At 39.6% G+C, this 20,856-nt stretch overlaps 2 protein-coding genes across 5 annotated transcripts in view; one reads left to right on the top strand and one right to left on the bottom strand.

Moving 5' to 3' along the window:
* Window positions 1-12,338, top strand: part of plce1 (phospholipase C, epsilon 1) — a 482,678-nt gene extending 470,340 nt beyond the window's left edge. For all 4 annotated transcript variants that reach the window (XM_063071694.1, XM_063071693.1, XM_063071692.1 and 1 more), the window contains one exon: window positions 8,654-12,338. The gene's annotated coding sequence lies outside the window, so the exon portion shown is untranslated. The remainder of the gene's footprint in view (window positions 1-8,653) is intronic.
* Window positions 12,339-12,474: 136 nt separating this feature from the next.
* noc3l (NOC3-like DNA replication regulator) overlaps window positions 12,475-20,856 on the bottom strand; it is a 46,804-nt gene continuing 38,422 nt past the window's right edge. Inside the window, exons 19-21 of the mRNA XM_063071695.1 lie at window positions 17,169-17,266; window positions 16,605-16,689; window positions 12,475-13,974 (exon numbers count right to left, since the gene is read on the bottom strand). Of these exons, the coding sequence (XP_062927765.1) occupies window positions 13,855-13,974; window positions 16,605-16,689; window positions 17,169-17,266 (303 nt within the window). The 3' untranslated portion in view covers window positions 12,475-13,854. The remainder of the gene's footprint in view (window positions 13,975-16,604; window positions 16,690-17,168; window positions 17,267-20,856) is intronic.

Raw genomic sequence — 20,856 nt, 5'->3', positions numbered from 1 at the left:
TGAATGGAGCACTGTGACACTAGCTCGTTGCTATTACTAAAGAGAAGATGCTTCGGAAGCTGAGAAGTCTGAGGGTAAATAAGGCACCTGGGCCAGATGGACTACACCCAAGTTTCTGAAAGAGGTAGCTGAAGAGATTGTGGAAGCATTAGTGCTGATTTTGCAAAAATCACTCGATTCTGGAATGGTTCTGAAGACTTGAATATTGCAAATGTCACTCCACTCTTTAAGAAGGGAGGGAGGCAGAAGTTATAGACCCGTTAGCCTGATTTCAGTGTTTGGAAAGAAGCTGAAGTCTATCAATAAGGATGAAGCTTCAGTATACTTAGAGAAGCACATGACAAAATAGGCCAAAGTCAGCATGGCTTCCTTAAGGGGAAATCTTGCCTGACGAATCTGTTGGAATTCTTAGAGAAAATAACAGGCAGGATAGACAAAGAAGGGTCAGTGTAATTTGATTATGTGGATTTTCAGAAGGCCTTTGACAAGCAGCCACACAAGGCTACTTTAACAAGAGCCCATGGTATTACATATAAGATACTAGCAGGAGGCAGAGATTCAGAATAAAGTGGACCTTTTCTAGTTGGCTGTTGGTGATTACTGGTGTGCCACAGGCGTCAGTGTTGGGACCGCTTCTTTTCATGTTATATATATCAATGACTTGGCCTAGTTTATGGATGAAGCGGCCATTCTGGGATGAATATCTGTTATTTGTCAAGTAGGATGCCGTGCACAATCCTGATTTGATGGAGACAGACGTGAGAAGCACAGAGTAACATCTGGTGAAACTTCTGAAATTCCTGTTTCGTTGCCACTGCTACTGTGTGATCGAGAATCTCCGGAGGGGAAGGCCTCGAATCCTTGGCTTTGCCTGCTGCTTGGCGGCCGGGGCCAAGGTCGAAGCGCTCGGCAGAGATAGTGCTCAGTGTCGGAGGCTCAAAGTTTTCGGATGGACTCAGAGTCAGCTGTGGTCAGGTGCTTCCAGGGTGCTGCATCGGCAAGTTTGCGGCGCTGGAGGTTCATGGCAGGGAGAGTTTTCTTCCTTCTACCGTCTGTGTGAGATGATGGGGCTTTCGGGACTTTGAGACTTTTTTTTACCGTGCCCATGCTCTGTTCTTTATCAAATTACAGTATTGCTTTGCACTGTTGTAACCATATGTTATAATTATGTGGTTTTTGTCAGTTTTAGTCTTGGTTTGTCTTGTGTTTCTGTGATATCATACTGGAAGAACATTGTATCATTTCTTAATGCATGCATTACTAAATGACAATAAATGAGGACTGAGTGCCCTCATAATCTACTTCGAATTCAGAAACAAAGGTTCTGAACTTAAAGACGGGTGACTTTGAAGGTATGAGACGTGAATTAGCTAAGATAGACTGGCAAATGACACTTAAAGGATTGACGGTGGATATGCAATGGCGAGCATTTAAAGGTTGCATGGATGAACTACAACAATTGTTCATCCCAGTTTGGCAAAAGAATAAATCAAGGAAGGTAGTGCACCCGTGGCTGACAAGAGAAATTAGGGATAGTATCAATTCCAAAGAAGAAGCATACAAATTAGCCAGAGAAAGTGGCTCACCTGAGGACTGGGAGAAATTCAGAGTTCAGCAGAGGAGGACAAAGGGCTTAATTAGGAAGGGGAAAAAAGATTATGAGAGAAAACTGGCAGGGAACATAAAAACGGACTGTAAAAGCTTTTATAGATATGTAAAAAGGAAAAGACTGGTAAAGACAAATGTAGGTCCCCTGCAGACAGAAACAGGTGAATTGATTATGGGGAGCAAGGACATGGCAGACCAATTGAATAATTACTTTGGTTCTGTCTTCACTAAGGAGGACATAAATAATCTTCCAGAAATAGTAAGGGACAGAGGGTCCAGTGAGATGGAGGAACTGAGCGAAATACATGTTAGTAGGGAAGTGGTGTTAGGTAAATTGAAGGGATTGAAGGCAGATAAATCCCCTGGGCCAGATGGTCTGCATCCTAGAGTGCTTAAAGAAGTAGCCCAAGAAATAGTGGATGCATTAGTGATAATTTTTCAAAACTCGTTAGATTCTGGACTAGTTCCTGAGGATTGGAGGGTGGCTAATGTAACCCCACTTTTTTAAAAAGGAGGGAGAGAGAAACCGGGGAATTATAGACCAGTTAGCCTAACGTCGGTGGTGGGGAAACTGCTGGAGTCAGTTATCAAGGATGTGATAACAGCACATTTGGAAAGCAGTGAAATGATCGGACAAAGTCAGCATGGATTTGTGAAAGGAAAATCATGTCTGACGAATCTCATAGAATTTTTTGAGGATGTAACTAGTAGAGTGGATAGGGGAGAACCAGTGGATGTGGTATATTTGGATTTTCAAAAGGCTTTTGACAAGGTCCCACACAGGAGATTAGTGTGCAAACTTAAAGCACACGGTATTGGGGGTAAGGTATTGGTGTGGGTGGAGAATTGGTTAGCAGACAGGAAGCAAAGAGTGGGAATAAACAGGACCTTTTCAGAATGGCAGGCAGTGACTAGTGGGGTACCGCAAGGCTCAGTGCTGGGACCCCAGTTGTTTACAATATATATTAATGACTTGGATGAGGGAATTAAATGCAGCATCTCCAAGTCTGCGGATGACACGAAGCTGGGTGGCAGTGTTAGCAGTGACGAGGATGCTAAGAGGATGCAGGGTGACTTGGATAGGTTGGGTGAGTGGGCAAATTCATGGCAGATGCAATTTAATGTGGATAAATGTGAAGTTATCCACTTTGGTGGCAAAAATAGGAAAACAGATTATGATCTGAATGGTGGCCGATTAGGAAAAGGGGAGGTGCAACGAGACCTGGGTGTCATTATACACCAGTCATTGAAAATGGGCATGCAGGTACAGCAGGCGGTGAAAAAGGCGAATGGTATGCTGGCATTTATAGCGAGAGGATTCGAGTACAGGAGCAGGGAGGTACTACTGCAGTTGTACAAGGCCTTGGTGAGACCACACCTGGAGTATTGTGTGCAGTTTTGGTCCCCTAATCTGAGGAAAGACATCCTTGCCATAGAGGGAGTACAAAGAAGGTTTACCAGATTGATTCCTGGGATGGCAGGACTTTCATATGAAGAAAGACTGGATGAATTGGGCTTGTACTCGTTGGAATTTAGAAGATTGGGGGGGGATCTGATTGAAACGTATAAAATCCTAAAGGGATTGGACAGGCTAGATGCAGGAAGATTGTTCCCGATGTTGGGGAAGTCCAGAACGAGGGGTCACAGTTTGAGGATAGAGGGGTAGCCTTTTAGGACCGAGATTAGGAAAAACTTCTTCACACAGAGAGTGTTGAATCTGTGGAATTCTCTGCCACAGGAAACTGTTGAGGCCAGTTCATTGGCTACATTAAAGAGGGAGTTAGATATGGCCCTTGTGGCTACGGGGGTCAGGGGGTATGGAGGGAAGGCTGGGGCGGGGTTCTGAGTTGGATGATCAACCATGATAATAAATGGCGGTGCAGGCTCGAAGGGCCGAATGGCCTACTCCTGCACCTATTTTCTATGTTTCTATGTTTCTATGTCTATGAAAATAGATGTGGAAGCAGGCAGTGTTGAAGAAGCAGGATTTATGCAGAAGGACATAAATTGGAAGAATGGTTAAAGAAGTGGCAGATGAAATATAGTGTAGGGAAGTGTATGGTCATATGCTTTGGCAGAAGGAATAAAGGTGTAGAATATTCTCTAAAGAAGTAGAAAATTCAAAATTCAGCAGTGCAAAGGGACTTGTGCGTTCTTGTGCAGGATTCCTTTAAGGTTAACTTGCAGCTTGAGTCAGTGGAAAGGAAGGCAATTGCAATGTTGGCATTTATTTCAAGAGGACTAGAATACAAAAGCAAGGATGTAATGCAAAGATTTTATAAGGCATTGGTCAGTCTGCACTTGGAGTATTGTGAGCAGTTTTGGGCATCTTATCTAAGAAAAAAATGTGCTAGCAATGGAGAGGGTCCAGAAGAGGTTCATGAGAATGATCCCAGGAATGAAAAGGAGTGATTGATGGCTCTGGGCAGTTACTTGTTGGAGTTTAGAAGAATGAGTGGGGATCTAATTGAAATCTATTGAATATTGAAAGGCCTAGGTAGACTGGATATGGAGAGGATATTTTCTATAGTGGAAGAGTCTAGGACCAGAGGGCACAACCTCAGGATAGAGACATCCATTTAAAAAAGAGTTGAGGAAACATTTCTATAGCCAGAGGGTGGTAAATCTGCCTGTGGAATTCATCGCTATGAACAATGCTGGAGATGAAGTCACTGGATATACTTAAAGCAAAGGCTGATAGGCTCTTGATCAAAGGTTACAAGGAGAAGGCAGGAGAATGGGTTGACAGGGATAATAAAGCATCCATGAAGGAATGGAGGAGCTGACTTGATGGGCCAAATGGCCTAATTCTGCTCCTCAGACTTATGGTATATTGTGGAGACACTTTTAGTTTTCAAATATTGCAAATACAAACTATATACATCAGGCTAAACAAACTGCAGTTTAGATAGTGAAGAGAGTTTAGTGCAAAGCATTTCAATTCTTTGGACAAAAGATTGTAGTGGGCCATAATTGTAACTTGATTAAATGGAGTGCTGTTTGTAGTCATATTTATACATAACTGACCAACCAATATAGATCCAGAAAGTTATCAGGACTTTCATTTTATTTGGGAAAATGTTCAATCATGCTGAAGAATTCAAAATACATGTTTTAATACTTCCAGTAAGTTTTATCTTGTTGTGAGAAGTAGCTTTCAGATAAACGGAAAGAGTTTCTTGATGTCATTAATCTGTTGGCTCTTTTTATCTATTTCTTAATTTTCATTAATGCAAGCAGCATTTCAGTTTATTTTTTCCTGTTATACTGTTCATTAATCCATTAGTTTTGGGTGGTATTTGTAACATAGCTGCCACTATAAGTTCACCAAGATAGCAGTTTCAAATATTTCTTATTGATTGCAGAAAATTGAATGGAAAGTATATTTTCAATGGAGGTTAAAGTACTTTTTGCATATTTACTCAAAATACTTTGTGCACTTATTTTCTTAAAAAGTTTTTAAATACTTAATAAGTTGTACAAGGGATTGTTACACTCATGAACTCCGATTTTAAGAGTACTATCTCTTACCTGTTACCAAGCTATTTAAAAGAAGCCCCTTTGTAGGAGATATATTTATCAGAAACATTCATTCCACTCAAACCGCAACTTTCTTTTCAAAGTCGTGAGTGGCTTCCTATGATATGTTGGCACAGATATTCACAATGATAAGATGGTGGGGCTTTATGTACAAGTCATCTCTGGCTACATATACAGGAAAGAGAATTGGAGGATGATTAAATATAGAAGCAGGGAAAGGAGTTATAGTTGTAAATGTTAAGATTTAAGCGATTAAAATTGGAATTGAGAATTGGATGAATGGGCAAGGCTAGAAAATCATTAATTCATTTTCATGTGCATTGTATGTACTAATATTTATGCTTGAGCTATAAATTAATAACATAGAAACATAGAAAACCTACAGCACAATACAGGCCCTTCAGCCCACAATGCTGTGCCGAACATGTCCTTACCTTGGAAATTACCTAGGGTTACTCATAGCCCTCTATTTTTCTAAGTTCCATGTACCTATCCAGGAGACTGTTAAAAGACCCTATCGTATCTACCTCCACCACTGTTGCTGGCAGCCCATTCCATGCACTCACCACTCTCTGCGTTAAAAAAAAAACAACTTACCTTTGACATCTCCTCTGTATCTACTTCCAAGCACCTTAAAACTGTGCCCTGCCATGCTAGCCATTTCAGCCCCGGGAAAAGGTCTCCGACTATCCACACGATCAATGCCACTCATCATCTTGTACACCTCTATCAGGTCACCTCTCATCCTCTGTTGCTCCAAGGAGAAAAGGCCAAGTTCACTCAACCTATTCTCATAAGGCACACTCCCCAATCTCGGCAACATTCTTGTAAATCTCCTCTGCACCCTATGGTTTCCACATCCTTCCTGTAGTGAGGCAACCAGAACTGAGCACAGTACTCCAAGTGGGGTCTGACCAGAGTCCTATATAGCTGCAACATTACCTCTCGGCTCCTAAACTCAATCCCACAATTGATGAAGGCCAATGCACCATATGCCTTCTTAACCAAAGAGTCAACCTACACAGCAGCTTTGAGTGTCCTATGGACTCAGACCCCGAGATCCCTCTGATCCTCCACACTGCCAAGAGTCTTACCATTAATTCTATATTCTACCATCATATTTGACCTACCAAAATGAACCACTTCACACTTATCTGGGTTGAACTCGATCTGCCATTTTTCATCCCAGTTTTGCATCCTACTGCTGTAACCTGACAGTCCTCCACACTATTCACAACACCCCCAACCTTTGTGTCATCAGCAAATTTACAAACCCATCCCTCCACATCCTCATCCAGGCCATTTATAAAAATCATGAAGAGTAAGGGTCCCAGAACGGATCCCTGAGGCACATCACTGGTCACCGATCTCCATGCAGAAAATAACTCCTCTGCAACCACTCTTTGCCTTCTATGGGCAAAAGTCAGTTGGATTCACAAAGCAAGGTTCCCTTGGATCCCATGCCTCCTTACTTTCCCAATAAGCCTTGCATGGGGTTCCTTATCAAATGCCTTGCAGAAATCCATATACACTACATCTACTGCTCTACCTTCATCAATGTGTTTAGTCACATCCTCAAAGAATTCAATCAGGATCGTAAGGCACAACCTGCCTTTGACAAAGCTATGCTGACTATTCCTAATTATATTATGCCTCTTCAACTGTTCATAAATCCTGCATCTCAGGATCTTCTCCATCAACTTACCAACCACTGAAGTAAGACTCACTGGTCTATAATTTCCTGGGATATCTCTACTCCCTTTCTTGAAGAAGGGAACAACATCGGCAACCCTCCAATCCTCTGGAACCTCTCCCATCCCCATTGATGATGCAAAGATCATTGCCAGAGACTCAGCAATCTCCTCCCTCACCTCCCACAGTAGCCTGGGGTACATTTCATCAAGTCCAGACGACTTATCCAACTTCATGCTTTCCAAAAGCTCCAGCACATCCTCTTTCTTAATATCTACGCTCAAGCTTTTCAATCCGCTCTAAGTCATCCCTACAATCGCCAAGATCCTATTCCGTAGTGAATACTGAAGCAAAGTATTCATTAAGTACCTCTGCTATCTCCCATGGTTCCATACACACTTTTCCAGTGTCACACTTGATTGGTCCTATTCTCTCACATCTTATCCTCTTGCTCTTCAAAATCTTGTAAAATGCCTTGGGGTTTTCCTTAATCCTGTCTGCCAAGGCCTTCTCATAGCCCCTTCTGGCTCTCCTTGTTTCATTCTTAAGCTCCTTTCTGCTGGCTTTGTATTCTAGAACTCTATCGTTACCTACTTTTTGAACCTTCCGTGAGCTTTTCTTTTCTTTTTGACTAGATTTACAACAGCCTTTGTACACTACTGTTCCTGTACCCTACCATCCTTTGTCTCATTAGAATGTACCTATGTAGAACTCCATGCAAATATCCCCTGAACATTTGCCACATTTCTTCCATACATTTCCCTGAGAACATCTGTTCCCAATTTATGCTTCCAAGTTCCTGCCTGATAGCTTCAAATTTCCCCTTACTCCAATTAAACACTTTCCTAACTTGTCTGTTCCTATCCCCCTCCAGTGCTATGGTAAAGGAGATAGAATTGTGATCAATATCTCCAAAATGTTCTCCCACTGAGAGATCTGACACCTGACCAGGTTCAGCCTCTCCCCTTGTAGACTTATCTACATATTGTGTCAAGAAACCTTACTAAGCACACCGAACAAACTCCAGCCCATCTAAACTGCTTGCTCTAGGGAGATTCTAACTGATATTTGGGAAATTAAAAATCTCCCACAACAACTTTGTTGTTATTACACCTTTCCAGAATCTGTCTCCCTATCTGCTCCTCAATGTCCCTGTTACTATTGGGTGTTCTATAATAAACACCCAGTAGAGTTATTGACCCATTCCTCTTCCTAACTTCCACCCACCATAGACAATCCCTCAATGACTTCCTCATTTTCTGTAGCTGTGGCACTATCTCTAATCAAGTGCCACACCCCCACCCTCTTTTGCCTCCCTCCCTGTCCTTTCTGAAACATCTAAAGCCTGGCACTCGAAGTAACCATTCCTGCCCCGAGCCATCCAGGTCTCTGTAATGGCCACAAAATCATAGCTCCAAGTATTGATCCACGATCTAAGCTCATCCACTTTGTTCATAACATTCCTTGCATTAAAATAGACACATCTCAAACCAACGGTTTGAGTGCGTCCCTTCTCTATCACCTGCCAATCCTCCTCCTGGCACTGTCTTCAAGCTTTCTCTACTTGTGAGTCAACTGCCACTTCCTCGGTCTCTTTTTCTTTGGACAAAACAATCAAGTCATTTTGTCCAAACCTGATGTTATAAGTTCCCAACAGCAGGTTCTAAATGAGAAACTTGAAGAAAAAGTCTATAATTATCTAATTTTATCAGTTGCATTTTGTCATAATTTTTCTATGTACAGTTGTTATGCTTCAGAACCTTTTTCCTAAGGTGATAGTCAATCAAAAGTTTTCACGTTTTTATTTTAACAGGCTATTTTGAAGTTGACTTGGATATTTCCTCTAGCACGGCTATGTCAAGATAAAGCATAGAACTCTTTAACCAATGCTGGAGAAGACAAAACAAAAATAACAATGTAATGCTCGTCCCTCCTCTGCCTCCTGTACAGCCCTTCTGAAAAACTGGAAATTACACAAATAACTTTTTTTAAAAAAAGGTAACGAAATCCAATTTTTGGAATGAAACACATCACCCAGTAAGGGTCATACACAGGAGTATGAGTCAGTCACAGGTTTCAAACAAGCGGGCTTGTTTCAGTGTATATAGTTGAACCAAGAAAGAGTTGTGTGTAAGCAAACAGCCATGACTACTGTTGGACTATTCAGACACACTAGAGATGTTAACTTCAAATTATACTGAGTATGAAAACATACAGGTGCAGAACCTTGACAATTGCATTGATTTGGATTATGCACTTTTCAAAACCACTTATTTTATTAGTCATTTGAAATATTTGCAGGTTTTAAAGGTTCCTGTATTCAATATGAACGCAGATCATGGTAGAAGCTAGTATTTTAGTAATATTAAGCTGAATTGTTCCAAATGTTCACTTTAGTTGATGTTTACAGAGTATTTACATCTTGATTTAGGGAATAATCCTTTGTAGAATATGTTGGATTCATGCATACAATCTGAAGAAAAGTAGTGTTAACATGCTGTAGGTACTGATTATTTTTACTGGAGTAGAAAAATTGTGTAAATTTCTAGGTATATAAAACTGTGCTACAATTGCATTAATATAATTATTAGGTTGAATTATTTATTTAAGCAGAGATTTAACACTGTTTTCAGTTAAATTTGCTATATTCAGTTTCAGTTCCAGGTGGCATAACACATCTTGTATTTTTATTTTCAATTGCTTTACTTTCCTCGTGCACATGTGATAATATATTCAGTTTAATTTTTGTATTAAAATGAAACAAAAGTCATTTTTTGTGATGTATTTTCATTCTTTTGCATTAATATGTACTGTTCATCAAGGCAATATTTTAAAACGTAATGTACAGAAGTTTTGACTGCCTCGCTACCTTTAAATTGTTTTAATAGTATGGCTAAGTCACAAGATTTGGATTTTGAAACAAAGAAAACATTTAATAGCCATGAGCAGAACTACATCAATGACAAATCAAAATCAACATCAGGACTGATTGTGGTAAATGAACCAAATACCAAACTACCGAAGATGACCAAAAGAGCAGGAGCGGCAAGACCCTTAGAAAACCAGATCCCCTAAAGCTGCATCTGCCATAGTTTGTGTGTGCCTGGCTATGCAATAACTAATTATCAATGATGAACCTCTAACAAAGAAAGGCAATCTGCAGAATCATGAATTGAACAAAATAACAAGGCATCAAAATTTGGTAATATATTTAAGTAAATTGTTGAAATGATAAAATCTGTGAATTGCAATCAGCTATTACAAAATAAGTAAGTGGGCTAACTATTTCAACTGTGGATAGTCTTATTTTTCTTTTACTTTCCATTTCCCTAATTTATTTTGCTACTTGTTTTTGTTTAAGAACAGAACAATATAAGAGTTTTAATTCTTGTTTCTCTCTCATTTTCCTGGAAAACCCATTTAAAACTGGCTGCATAATTTTAATCCACAAAGCTAATTAATCAGGTTGGTTCAAACCGAGTAGATGCTAATATACACATTTCACAGACAGATGGAACATTAGCCTTCTCAGGATGCAGCGCTCCACAACATTTAGTAGTACAGGCAGCATTTTGGGCTCTTTTGATGTAACCACTACCATTTACTTTCACTTAAAACTTGCCTTCCTGAGCAGTAAAGTTACCAGATGACATTTAACAGGCAACAGCCCACTTTTGGGGGTTGGGGGGAGGAAGAAGAAAAGGTAAGGCCGCAAAATTGGAAACTTGCTTCAAATTGACATGATTTCATTTAACATCTTGCTTAATGTAGTTATTTATTCATTTTCCTGTTGATTTCTGTACATATAAGTTTAAATCTCACTTGGGTACTAGCACTATCAAAATTGTAAAATTTTTGTTATCTTAACTGGTTAATTCTTTTGTAAATTGTGTATTGCTGAATTAATCAATGTTACCTATTACCATCTATTTGTTGCTATTTAAGATATTTCAGTGAAGATTTTATTGTTTTAAGCTGTGCCTATTGTCCTGCCACAAAATATTGCTCCACCCAAAACTATTAATTGTATATTTTCAGAAAAATATTTTAAGTTGTATCAATGAAAATCAATTAATAGCAAATTAACTTGTATATTAGATGTCTTCAGTGGATGTATGTGCAAAGGTACAACAAATAGTGTGACAGCAATTGATTTCAGATGTGTCAGATTGCTTTGAACATTCATTATAAAATGACTAACAAAAATATGGTCTTAACTTTTGTAAATATTACAGTTGAACTGTATAAGTGTTTTTCCTCATCTTGTACTATTGAGAAAGTACTAAAGAGAAATTATTGGTAGCAAGTTATCTCTCTGAAATCCAGAACTTTGTATATTGATAGAATAAAGTACATAAAGGACATAGTGATTACTGAAGGTGTTGGTATTTTTATAATGCAAACAGTATGTTTGTTAAGGGTGGAAACACTGGCTCAGAATTTGCGGTATAAATTTTTAAAAACTGTCAGGTCCCTTCACTGTTATAATATCACAACATCTTCTGGTGCACAGATTTTCTCAGCAAAATGTGGTCATCTAAAAAGTAAGTGACAAACTGCTCTTCCATAGATGAAAAGACTCATTTCTGCTTCTGTCTGCCTGACCCTTAAAATTATTTTATGATTGCAATGCACCATTTCACCTTCAAAGATTAGGGCACACAGAATTATTTCACTTTTATAGCTAAATTTCATAATATCTATTACTTGAAATTAAATCTAATCATTTGGCCTGCTGGCACCAATGGTGAAAATCACTAAAGTTGTGAAAACTGACACTACACAGCAGGTTATAATGTAAAGGGCAGTTTTCTTTAAGATCAATGGTAAATGTTGCTATTTCGGTGTCAACCGTGAAATCTGGGCCACTGCCAGAAAAGTCATTTTATTATAAGAATCATTTGGTTGTAGATTGTTTTGAATGTGTGATGTTTTTATCTATAACGGACTGTAAATTAGTGTATTAATGTTGAATGGATCAGAATAAATATTAGATTCATTCATCTTTAATAAAACATCTGTATTTATAACCAAGGTATTTTATCCAGTGTGCCTGTCTGAATTTAAATGCTGAAATGATCTTGTGTCTCTAAAACTCAGCTATTCCATCTATACTCAAGGCTGGTCTCGCTTATCCAGTTAATATGGAATTTTAACTCCCAACACTTGCTGTATTCTGACTCACTATTACATCTGGTTAAACACTGTTTCAAATGTTACTTAATCTTGCTGTTCAGCTATCTCTATCCTCTCTTGCAACCCTACCTATAATATTTGCATTTCTCCAATTATAAGCACTGCATTACTAGTAATTGGGCCTGATCTGTGCAGCTGAAGCAAATATCAAGTCATGTGTGATCTTACTTGAGGTTCCATTTGGCCGATTCCTATTGTTTAAAAAAAATGCAAAAGGTTAAAGAAATGTTACTCTCAGTTCAGAGACCAGGCTGAAATGTTTCAGCTACAATTACTATGTGGCTTCATTTTCTCTCATCAACTAACATCAGAATTCCAAGTCATCTAAACAGTGGAAAGAAAGGGAAAAAAATAGTAAAAACAATAAATGGGTTTAAGGATTATTTCAAATTTTATCACAGGATAGGATGGTGTTTGAGCATAAATTGGTCTTTGAGGTACACAGCATCATCAGCTGTCATTTCTTAAAATATTCTGGACAGCAATTAATATACAGCATGCCTTTACAGAGCTGTTATAGCAAAACATGAAGTATTGCAGTTACTTTCACCCATCAGTAACATTTACAAAGGAGCATTTTCAATTTATTGCTATTTATTTGCTTTTGTACAAGTGTTTCTCACCATTAAACAATAAGCACCTAATTGTACTCCAAATTTGTGATGTAACCAATCTTGCATAAAGTACAGACATCCCACCCTGCAAAAACTCATTTCGGGAGGTGGCACCATCAATTTGTGGGAGACTCCCGGAACTTCCAGGAGAAGTGGGTTGTCTGCAATAGAGTAGCTCCTCAGCAGCTAGCCAGCTAGTTTAAATAACGTTAGCTATGCTAATGAACAAATGACACCTGTTAAACTCACCTCAACATGTCTTTGACACAGTCTTAACCCATCATGGGCAATAGAAAAGTCACTATTGCAAACAATGCAGTGAGCAACACTGTCATTATTTTTGACCCCTATTAGGCAGGGGTACACTTTAGGATAGTCTGGGGTGACGTATGTTTTATATTTTCTTTTTTTGGAACACTGCCCCATGGCGCGCGCGCTCTCTCTCTCTCGTGATTGCTCTTGTGCTCGGACTCTCTAGCACGCTCTCGCCCTCTCACTCTCAAAAAAATTGATTTCAGGGATATTGTATATAATTTGCGGGCATCAGGGAGCCACTATTAATATGCGGGAGACTCGCAGAACTTCCGGGAGAGGTGGGATGTCTGAAAGTAAACTTAGAAGAAATGATTATTGGAGAATAACTATTTTATGACTGAAGTCAAAATTGGAATAGAAAGATTCTAAGTTAGGTAAATTATCCATTTTGCAATTTTGAAAAGTGATTTCTGCAGTGAAGCATAAAACGATAAGTTTCAAGCTAGGATAAAGAACAAGATTATATTAGTGGTTTTCAGATCATTAGGATGTCAGAGCATAGAAAATAATATTGCTCAAGATTATGTCAAATATTTATTATGAAAGTAATCTCAATATTTACAGTCTCAAAGTTTACAGTCCATGTTGGCATGTTACTGTTATTTTAAAGGCAAGAAATTTTATACTAATCTATATAAATTTCAAGTATTTTTTGTCACAATTATACTGTACCTGTCCAATAAAAATAAAGCTAAAATTTCCATATAATTTAGTTTATACATGTAACCTGATATTCTTTCTATTTCATCTGAATTACTTTAGATTCACAAGTTTACATATATACATTCACCATGGATGCCATGAATTACCTAGAACACAAAGCACACTTCCATCTTCAGCATTGCAAATTATGCTTGTAATCTTTGTTTAGTAGTTACCATTATGTGTATTACTGCGTTTGCAAATCTTCAGCAAATTTGAGATCATCAATGTTGGAAGGATTTCCAAGAAGCTGATTTATTTGACTTTGTAACTCTGAATCAAGGAATCCATCCTGCATTGCTGACTTCTGAAATCACAGAGGCACAAAATTTTAGGTTGGAACTGCAAGAATTTGCTATTAAACAATCTTTAATAAGTACCATAACAACAGACCGTAACATCTTTCTTAGTCGAATGAATCTCAAGGTCATATACAGTAACACAAATGTATCTCAATAAAAAATTTACTTTGAATCAAAGTTGCAATGGATGGCTTCTAGGTCAGGTATGCACTCTTTCTAAAATCATTTCTTTCCTCGGGAAGGACAAACTATTAGTTTGTAGTTTGTATCATAGTATCATAGACTTTGTATCATAGCATGAAATTTAACTATTAGATTCTTTGTAATTCGGTTGTTCACTGGATGACATCACAGATCAGATCTTGCTGAACCAGGCCTATTGTCACTATATCCAAAGAAGAGAAGGGCCCATCCTGCTGACCTGAGCACCAGAGCCTCAAATGACAGTGAAGCTTTGTCCCTAAACCACATTTAACCTCACCTCACCCTTTACATTAAAACCTTTGGCAGCTTTTAAAGCTGCAAGAGTTTTCAAATGCCAGTCATTTAAAAACCTACTTTAAATGAGAAAAAATAATTACCCCAAAACACAATTAAATGAGATAAACAAAACCGAAGTCATTGGAATGAATAAAATTGTGGATCCTCCATCTTGGCAAGCCTGATATACAATGCAAGAGGTGGCTATCCATCACTTATGTAGGAGAACCTCAGTTAAACAGGGCTCTGCTTCTGCACTCCACAGGTAAATCAACAACTTTGACATCATAAACCTGTCAGCGTATATGAACTGATAATACATGAAGAATCTCCAGACTTACTTCCACTAAACTACTGAATACAACACAGGAATAGGTCCTTCAGCCTTCTTCATTGTCTACTATACCACCAATATAGGCATCATCCACAAACCTACTAGCCACGCCAACTACATTCTCATTTAAATTGTTAAAACGACAAACTAAAACAATCCTAGCATTGATCTCTGCAGCACCGCACCAGTCACAGGCCTTTGATCTGAATAACAATACCCCACTACTGTCTTTTGACTCCTTCCACCAAACCAATTTTATATCCAATTTGGCTAGATCCCTCTGGATCTCATGCAATCTAACCTACTGAACCAGCCTACCACATAGAAACTTGACTAAGAGCTCGCTAAAGTCCATGTAGACTACTGCTCTGCCTCATTAATCTTCTTGGTCACTTTTTAAACCTTCAATCAAATACATGAGACAGTTTCCCCACACACAAAAGCCATGTTGACTATACTCAACTGGTCCTTGTCTTTGCAAATGCAGATAGATCTTGTCTCTCAGAAACCCTACCCCAGTAAGTTTCCCACCACTGATGTTGGGATCACTGGCTTGTGGTTCCTTGGGTTGTGCCTTCTTAAATAAAGGCACCCAGCATTAGCCACCCTCCAGTCTTCAGATACCTTAACCGTGGCCAACAATGATACAAATATCTTTGCCAGGGACCCAACTTCCCATGATGGCCTTGGATACATCTGAGGGTCTAACCACCTTCATGCTCTTTAAAACCTGCACCTCTTCTTTTGTAATGTGGACGTGTTCACAGAAACATGCTAATACTGAACTCTAACTACTTGGTCTTTAGCACTCCCACATGTCAACTGTAGATCTAGCTCCAAACAACTTGCCAATGTACTTTCCCCGAGTTCCTGTCTAATACCATTGTAACTAGCCCTCATCCAATTTAGCACTTTTCCTGGGATTCTAGTCTTATCCACAAATACCTTTAAACTTAATGAATTATGATCCCAAAAGTTCACCTAATGAAACACTATTCACCTGACCAGGCTCATTTCCCAATACAAGATACTGCCAGTTCCTTGGGGAGACCGTCTATGTAATGTTTCAAGAATTCTCCTGAACGTATTTAACAATTTCTGTCCTATATGGCATGAAGAGTCCCAATCAATTACAGGGAAAATTAAATTTTCCCCTACAACAACCCTGGTTGCTTTTACTTAATCAGCCTGTCCATGTGTTCCTCTATTCCTTGCTTTCTAGTGGAAGCCTACAGTACAATTCCACTATAGTGAATGAACCATTCTTATTCTGGAGCTCAACCCAAATGGCTTCACTGAACGAACCCACCATGATGCTGTCTAAGTGCAGCTGTGATATTCTTCAAGATTGGTAGTGCAACTCCCCACTTCTTAATAGTCCTCTCTATGGCATCTGCATCATCAAAACTCTGGTGCTGCCAGTACTATCATCTCAACGAAGTTGCTGTATAGACCACAACATCATAGATCCATGTACCAGTCCCCAAGCTCTAAATTCATCTGCCTTACTCGTTAATACTCCCTGCTCTAAAATAAATGCAATTCACACCATCAGTCCCGATGTGTTCACTTATATGGCTCCGTCTGTTCTCCGTTAGATTTACTTGACCTAACCTCTACAGTACCTTCCCCTTAATCCTTTCACTCACTAACCTAATGCTCTGGTCACACCAATTTAAACTATCCTGAGGAAAACAATCAAGTTTTATAACTTTAATACATGAACAAACAACTGTACTTAAACTAGCTAACTATTTAGATGCATTTTAAGTTGATACAACAAAGAAAAGTAAATTGAAACAATGTTTAAGCTTCTGTTACCTTCTTGTTTGATGTAATAGATGCGATTGGAGGATTGAAGGTCATTGTTTTCATGCTGAACTCTTCAAAAAGCTCAGTAGCATGTCTAAATGAAAATGAATGCATTGGTCTCTATTTTAATATTTGGTCAACATATGACTCACAATATAAAACAAATGCGTCTAACAGTCACTATGCTGTCAGGACAATCTAGAGGTTTTTGCGATCTGATTTTAGTGTTATGTCAGCAGAAGTAGCAAACCATTTCCAAAACACAAATGAATAACCTCTTGACATTACTGGTTAATGAGGGCACATTTCCTCCTCTTAATTCAGAGCAGGTTCAACTGAGTAGTTTGATCTGATTCCAATTCAATGTCACAGTCAAAATTAGCACCCAAAAGTCCTCCTCCGTATTCCATTCAATGAGCTTTTATGGGTAGTGATATCTTTGACTAGTTGCATTTTTAGGAGATGCTGCATCAAAACTGTCTTACCATCTTCAAGGATTCATGAAGTAAAACAGAACAAAACTTAATAGCTTTGACATTAGATGAACATTATGCAAACAGTAAAATTTCTTACCTTCTGTTTAGTTCTGCCCTCAAGGCTCCAGAGCCTTCTAGTGGTGCACCCACACTAAGATAGGCTGCAAACCTCTGCACCACTGGATGAAAGTGTCTCTGCAATTAAAAGAAAAAAAGATGTAGAGAAATAGTATTATAGCGAGTCCTGATTCATGTTATCAGAATCAGGTTTATTATCACTGACATGTCATTTGATAAGGTACCCCATGCAAGGCTTATTGAGAAAGTAAGGAGGCATGGGATCCAGGGGAACCTTGCTTTGTTGATCCAGAATTGGCTTGCCCACGAAGGCAAAGAGTGGTTGTAGACAGGTCACATTCTGCATGGAGGTCGGTGACCAGTGGTGTGTCTCAGGGATCTGTTCTGGGACCCCTACTCTTCATGATTTTTTATAAAGGACCTGAATGAGGAAGTGGAGGGATGGGTTAGTAAATTTGCTGATGACACAAAGGTTGGGGATGTTGTGGATAGTGTGGAGGTCTGTCAGATGTTACAGCGGGACACCGATAGGATGCAAAACCGGGATGAGAAGTGGCAGATGGAGTTCAACCCAGATAAGTGTGAGGTGGTTCATTTTGGTAGGTCAAGTAAGATGGCAGAATATAGAATTAACAGTAAGACTCTTGGCAGTGTGGAGGATCAGAGGGACCTTGGGGTCAGAGTCCATAGGACACTCAAAGCTGCTGAGCAGGTTGACTCTTTGGTTAAGAAGGCATACGGTGCATTGGCCTTCATCAATCGTGGGATTGAGTTTAAGAGCCAAGAGGTAATGTTGCAGCTGTATAGGACCCTGGTCAGACCCCAGTTGGAGTACTGTCTTCAGTTCTGTTTGCCTCACTACAGGAAGGATGTGGAAGGGTGGATAAAAAGGGTGCACAGGAGATTTACAAGGATGTTGCCTGGATTGGGGAGCAAGACTTATGAGAATAGGTTGAGTGAACTCAGCCTTTTGTCCTTGGAGCGACAAAGGACGAGAGGTGACCTGATTGAGGTGTACAAGATGATGAGATACATTGATTGTGTGGATAGTCAGAGACTTTTTCCCAGGGCTGAGATGGCTAGCATGAGAGGGCACAGTTTTAAGGTGCTTGGAAATAGGTACAGAGGAGATGTCAGGGGTAAGTTTGTTTGTTTGTTTTTTTTCATGCAGAGAGTGGAGAGAGTGTAGAATGGGCTGCCAGCGACAGTGGTGGAGGCAGATAAAATAGGGTCGTTTAAGAGACTCCTGGATAGGTACATGGAGCTTAGAAAAATAGAGGGCTATGAGTAACCCTAGGTAATTTCTAAGGTAAGGACATGTTCAGCACAGCTTTGTGGGCCATAGGGCCTGTACTGTGCTGTAGGGTTTGTATGTTTCTATGTCATTAATAATGTTTTTCAGCAGTAGTGTGGTACAAGACAAAAAAGTTACTGAAGTTACAAAAAAAAACACATGCATAAGAGGAATTACAAGGTAATGTTCATGAATCGTTCAGAAATCTGATGGTAGAGGGGAAGCAGCTGATCGTAAAGTGTTGAACGTGGGTCTTCAGGCTCCTGTACCTCCTCCCCAATGGTAGTAATGAGAAGAGGGCATGTTCCAGATGGTGAGGGTCCATAATGATGGAAACCGCCTTCTTGAGGTACTGACTTTTGAAGAGGTCCTCAGTGATGGGGAGGGTTTTGCCTGTGATGGAGCTGGCTGAGTTTGCAGCCTCTGTTGACCCCACACATTGGAGCCTCCATAACAGGCAGGATGCAACCAGTAAGAACATTATCCAATGCACATTTGTAGAAATTGACAGGAGTCTGGTGGCACAACAAATCTCCTCCAACTCCTAATGAAGAGGCGGCACTGGTGCACCTTCTTCATAACCGCATCAATGTGTTGGGCCTAGGATAGATCCTCCCAGATGCTGATGCCCCAGAACTTGAAGCTGCTCACCCTTTGCACTGCTGACCCGCCAGCGTGGTCTGGTGTGTGTTTCCCCTCCGGGAATTCACAATTCATTCATTGGTCTTGTTGATGTTGAGCATGAGCTTGCTGTCACGACAATGCTCAACTAGCCAATCAACCCCTCTCCTGTACACGTCCTTATCTGAGATTCTGCCAACTACAGTGAATTTACAGATTGTGTTTCAGCTGTGCCTAACCAGTCCTGAATGAAGAGAGTAGAGCAGTGAGCTAAGCACACATCCTTCAGGTGTATCTGTGTTGACTGTCTGAGAGGAAGAGTTTTATTACTGAACCGATGGTCTTCTGACAAGGAAATCAAGGATCCAGTCACAGAGGGGCCCAGGTTTTGAGTTTGTTGATTACTTCTGAAGGGATGGTAGTATTGAATACCAAGCTGTAACGGAGATGCTTTGCTGACATTTTTACTATTTTTGTACACCAAATCCAGTATAGTCCAGATCATGACATATTTGTATCAAAAATTCTATTCAGAAAGTTCCTGCTATCTGTAAGGAGTTTGTACATTCTCCGTGACCACGTGGGTGCTCTGATTTCCTCTGACGTAGAAGTCAATAGGTTAATTGGTCACGTGGGTGTAAGCATGTTGGACCAGAAGGGTTTATTACTGTGCTGCATCTCTAAATAAAAAGTAAAGAGGGTAGTGTAGGTGCATGCTACATAATTAGAGAATAGGGTAGAAGCAGTGGGTGGAATTAGGCAGGCAATGGAAAACTGCAAGTTTAAGATTTAATGACTGCAAAATTTAAATTTAAAAAAACAAATAATTTCAGTGTCTTCACGCATTCTCAGGCATGAACAATTACATTAAGTTGTGCACTGGCCCTGTAGTGGGGCATGGTGGTAATGCTGCTGAGGGGCAGGAGGAGTCACAACTGGCAGAGCTGGTTCCCCTTTTCTGCTGCAAGTTCTGGAGAAATACCTTTAACATAGCTCGCCTCTGGAGGATTCAAGGGAAAATTCGCAGACAGTTTGTAAATGCCCTCGGGTGCCTTGTGGAATGACGCTAATCATATTTTTCTAGCCCTCAGAAAGGATCTGGAATGTCAGTATGGCACTCCCACAAAGCATTGCAGACCTGGAATTGCTTCCTCCCCTCTTGCATCTGAATGGACATTCAATCCATGAACACTCACTCACTACTTTTTGTTAGTTCCTCTTTTTGCACATTATATTTCTACACACAATTATACATAAGGTGGCATGCAAAAGTTTGGGCACCCCGATCAAAATTTCTGTTACTGTGAATAGCTAAGCGAGTAAAAGATGATCTGATTTCCAAAAGGCATAAAGTTAAAGATGACACATTTCTTTAATATTTTAAGCAAGATTACTTTTTTATTTCCATCTTTTACAGTTTCAAAATAACAAAAAAGGAAAAGGGCCTGAAGCCAGCTAAGAGTCTTTCAATTCTTGTTTGGGGATTTTCCCCCATTCTTCTTGCAAAAGGCTTCTAATTCTGTGAGATTCTTGGGCCGTCTTGCATGCACTGCTCTTTTAAGGTCTATCAACAGATTTTCGATGATGTTTAGGTCAGGGGACTGTGAAGGCCATGGTAAAACCTTCAAGCTTGCACCTCTTGAGGTCGTCCATTGTGGATTTTGAGGTGTGCTTAGGATCATTATCCTGTTGTAGAAGCCATCCTCTTTTCATCTTCAGCTTTTTTTTTAAACAGACGGTGTGATGTTTGCTTCCAGAATTTGCTGGTATTTAATTGAATTCATTCTTCCCT

Source organism: Mobula hypostoma, chromosome 19 (assembly GCF_963921235.1).
Source record: "Mobula hypostoma chromosome 19, sMobHyp1.1, whole genome shotgun sequence".
Classification (NCBI taxonomy): Eukaryota; Metazoa; Chordata; class Chondrichthyes; order Myliobatiformes; family Myliobatidae; genus Mobula; species Mobula hypostoma.
This window is presented reverse-complemented; position numbering and strand designations above follow the sequence as displayed.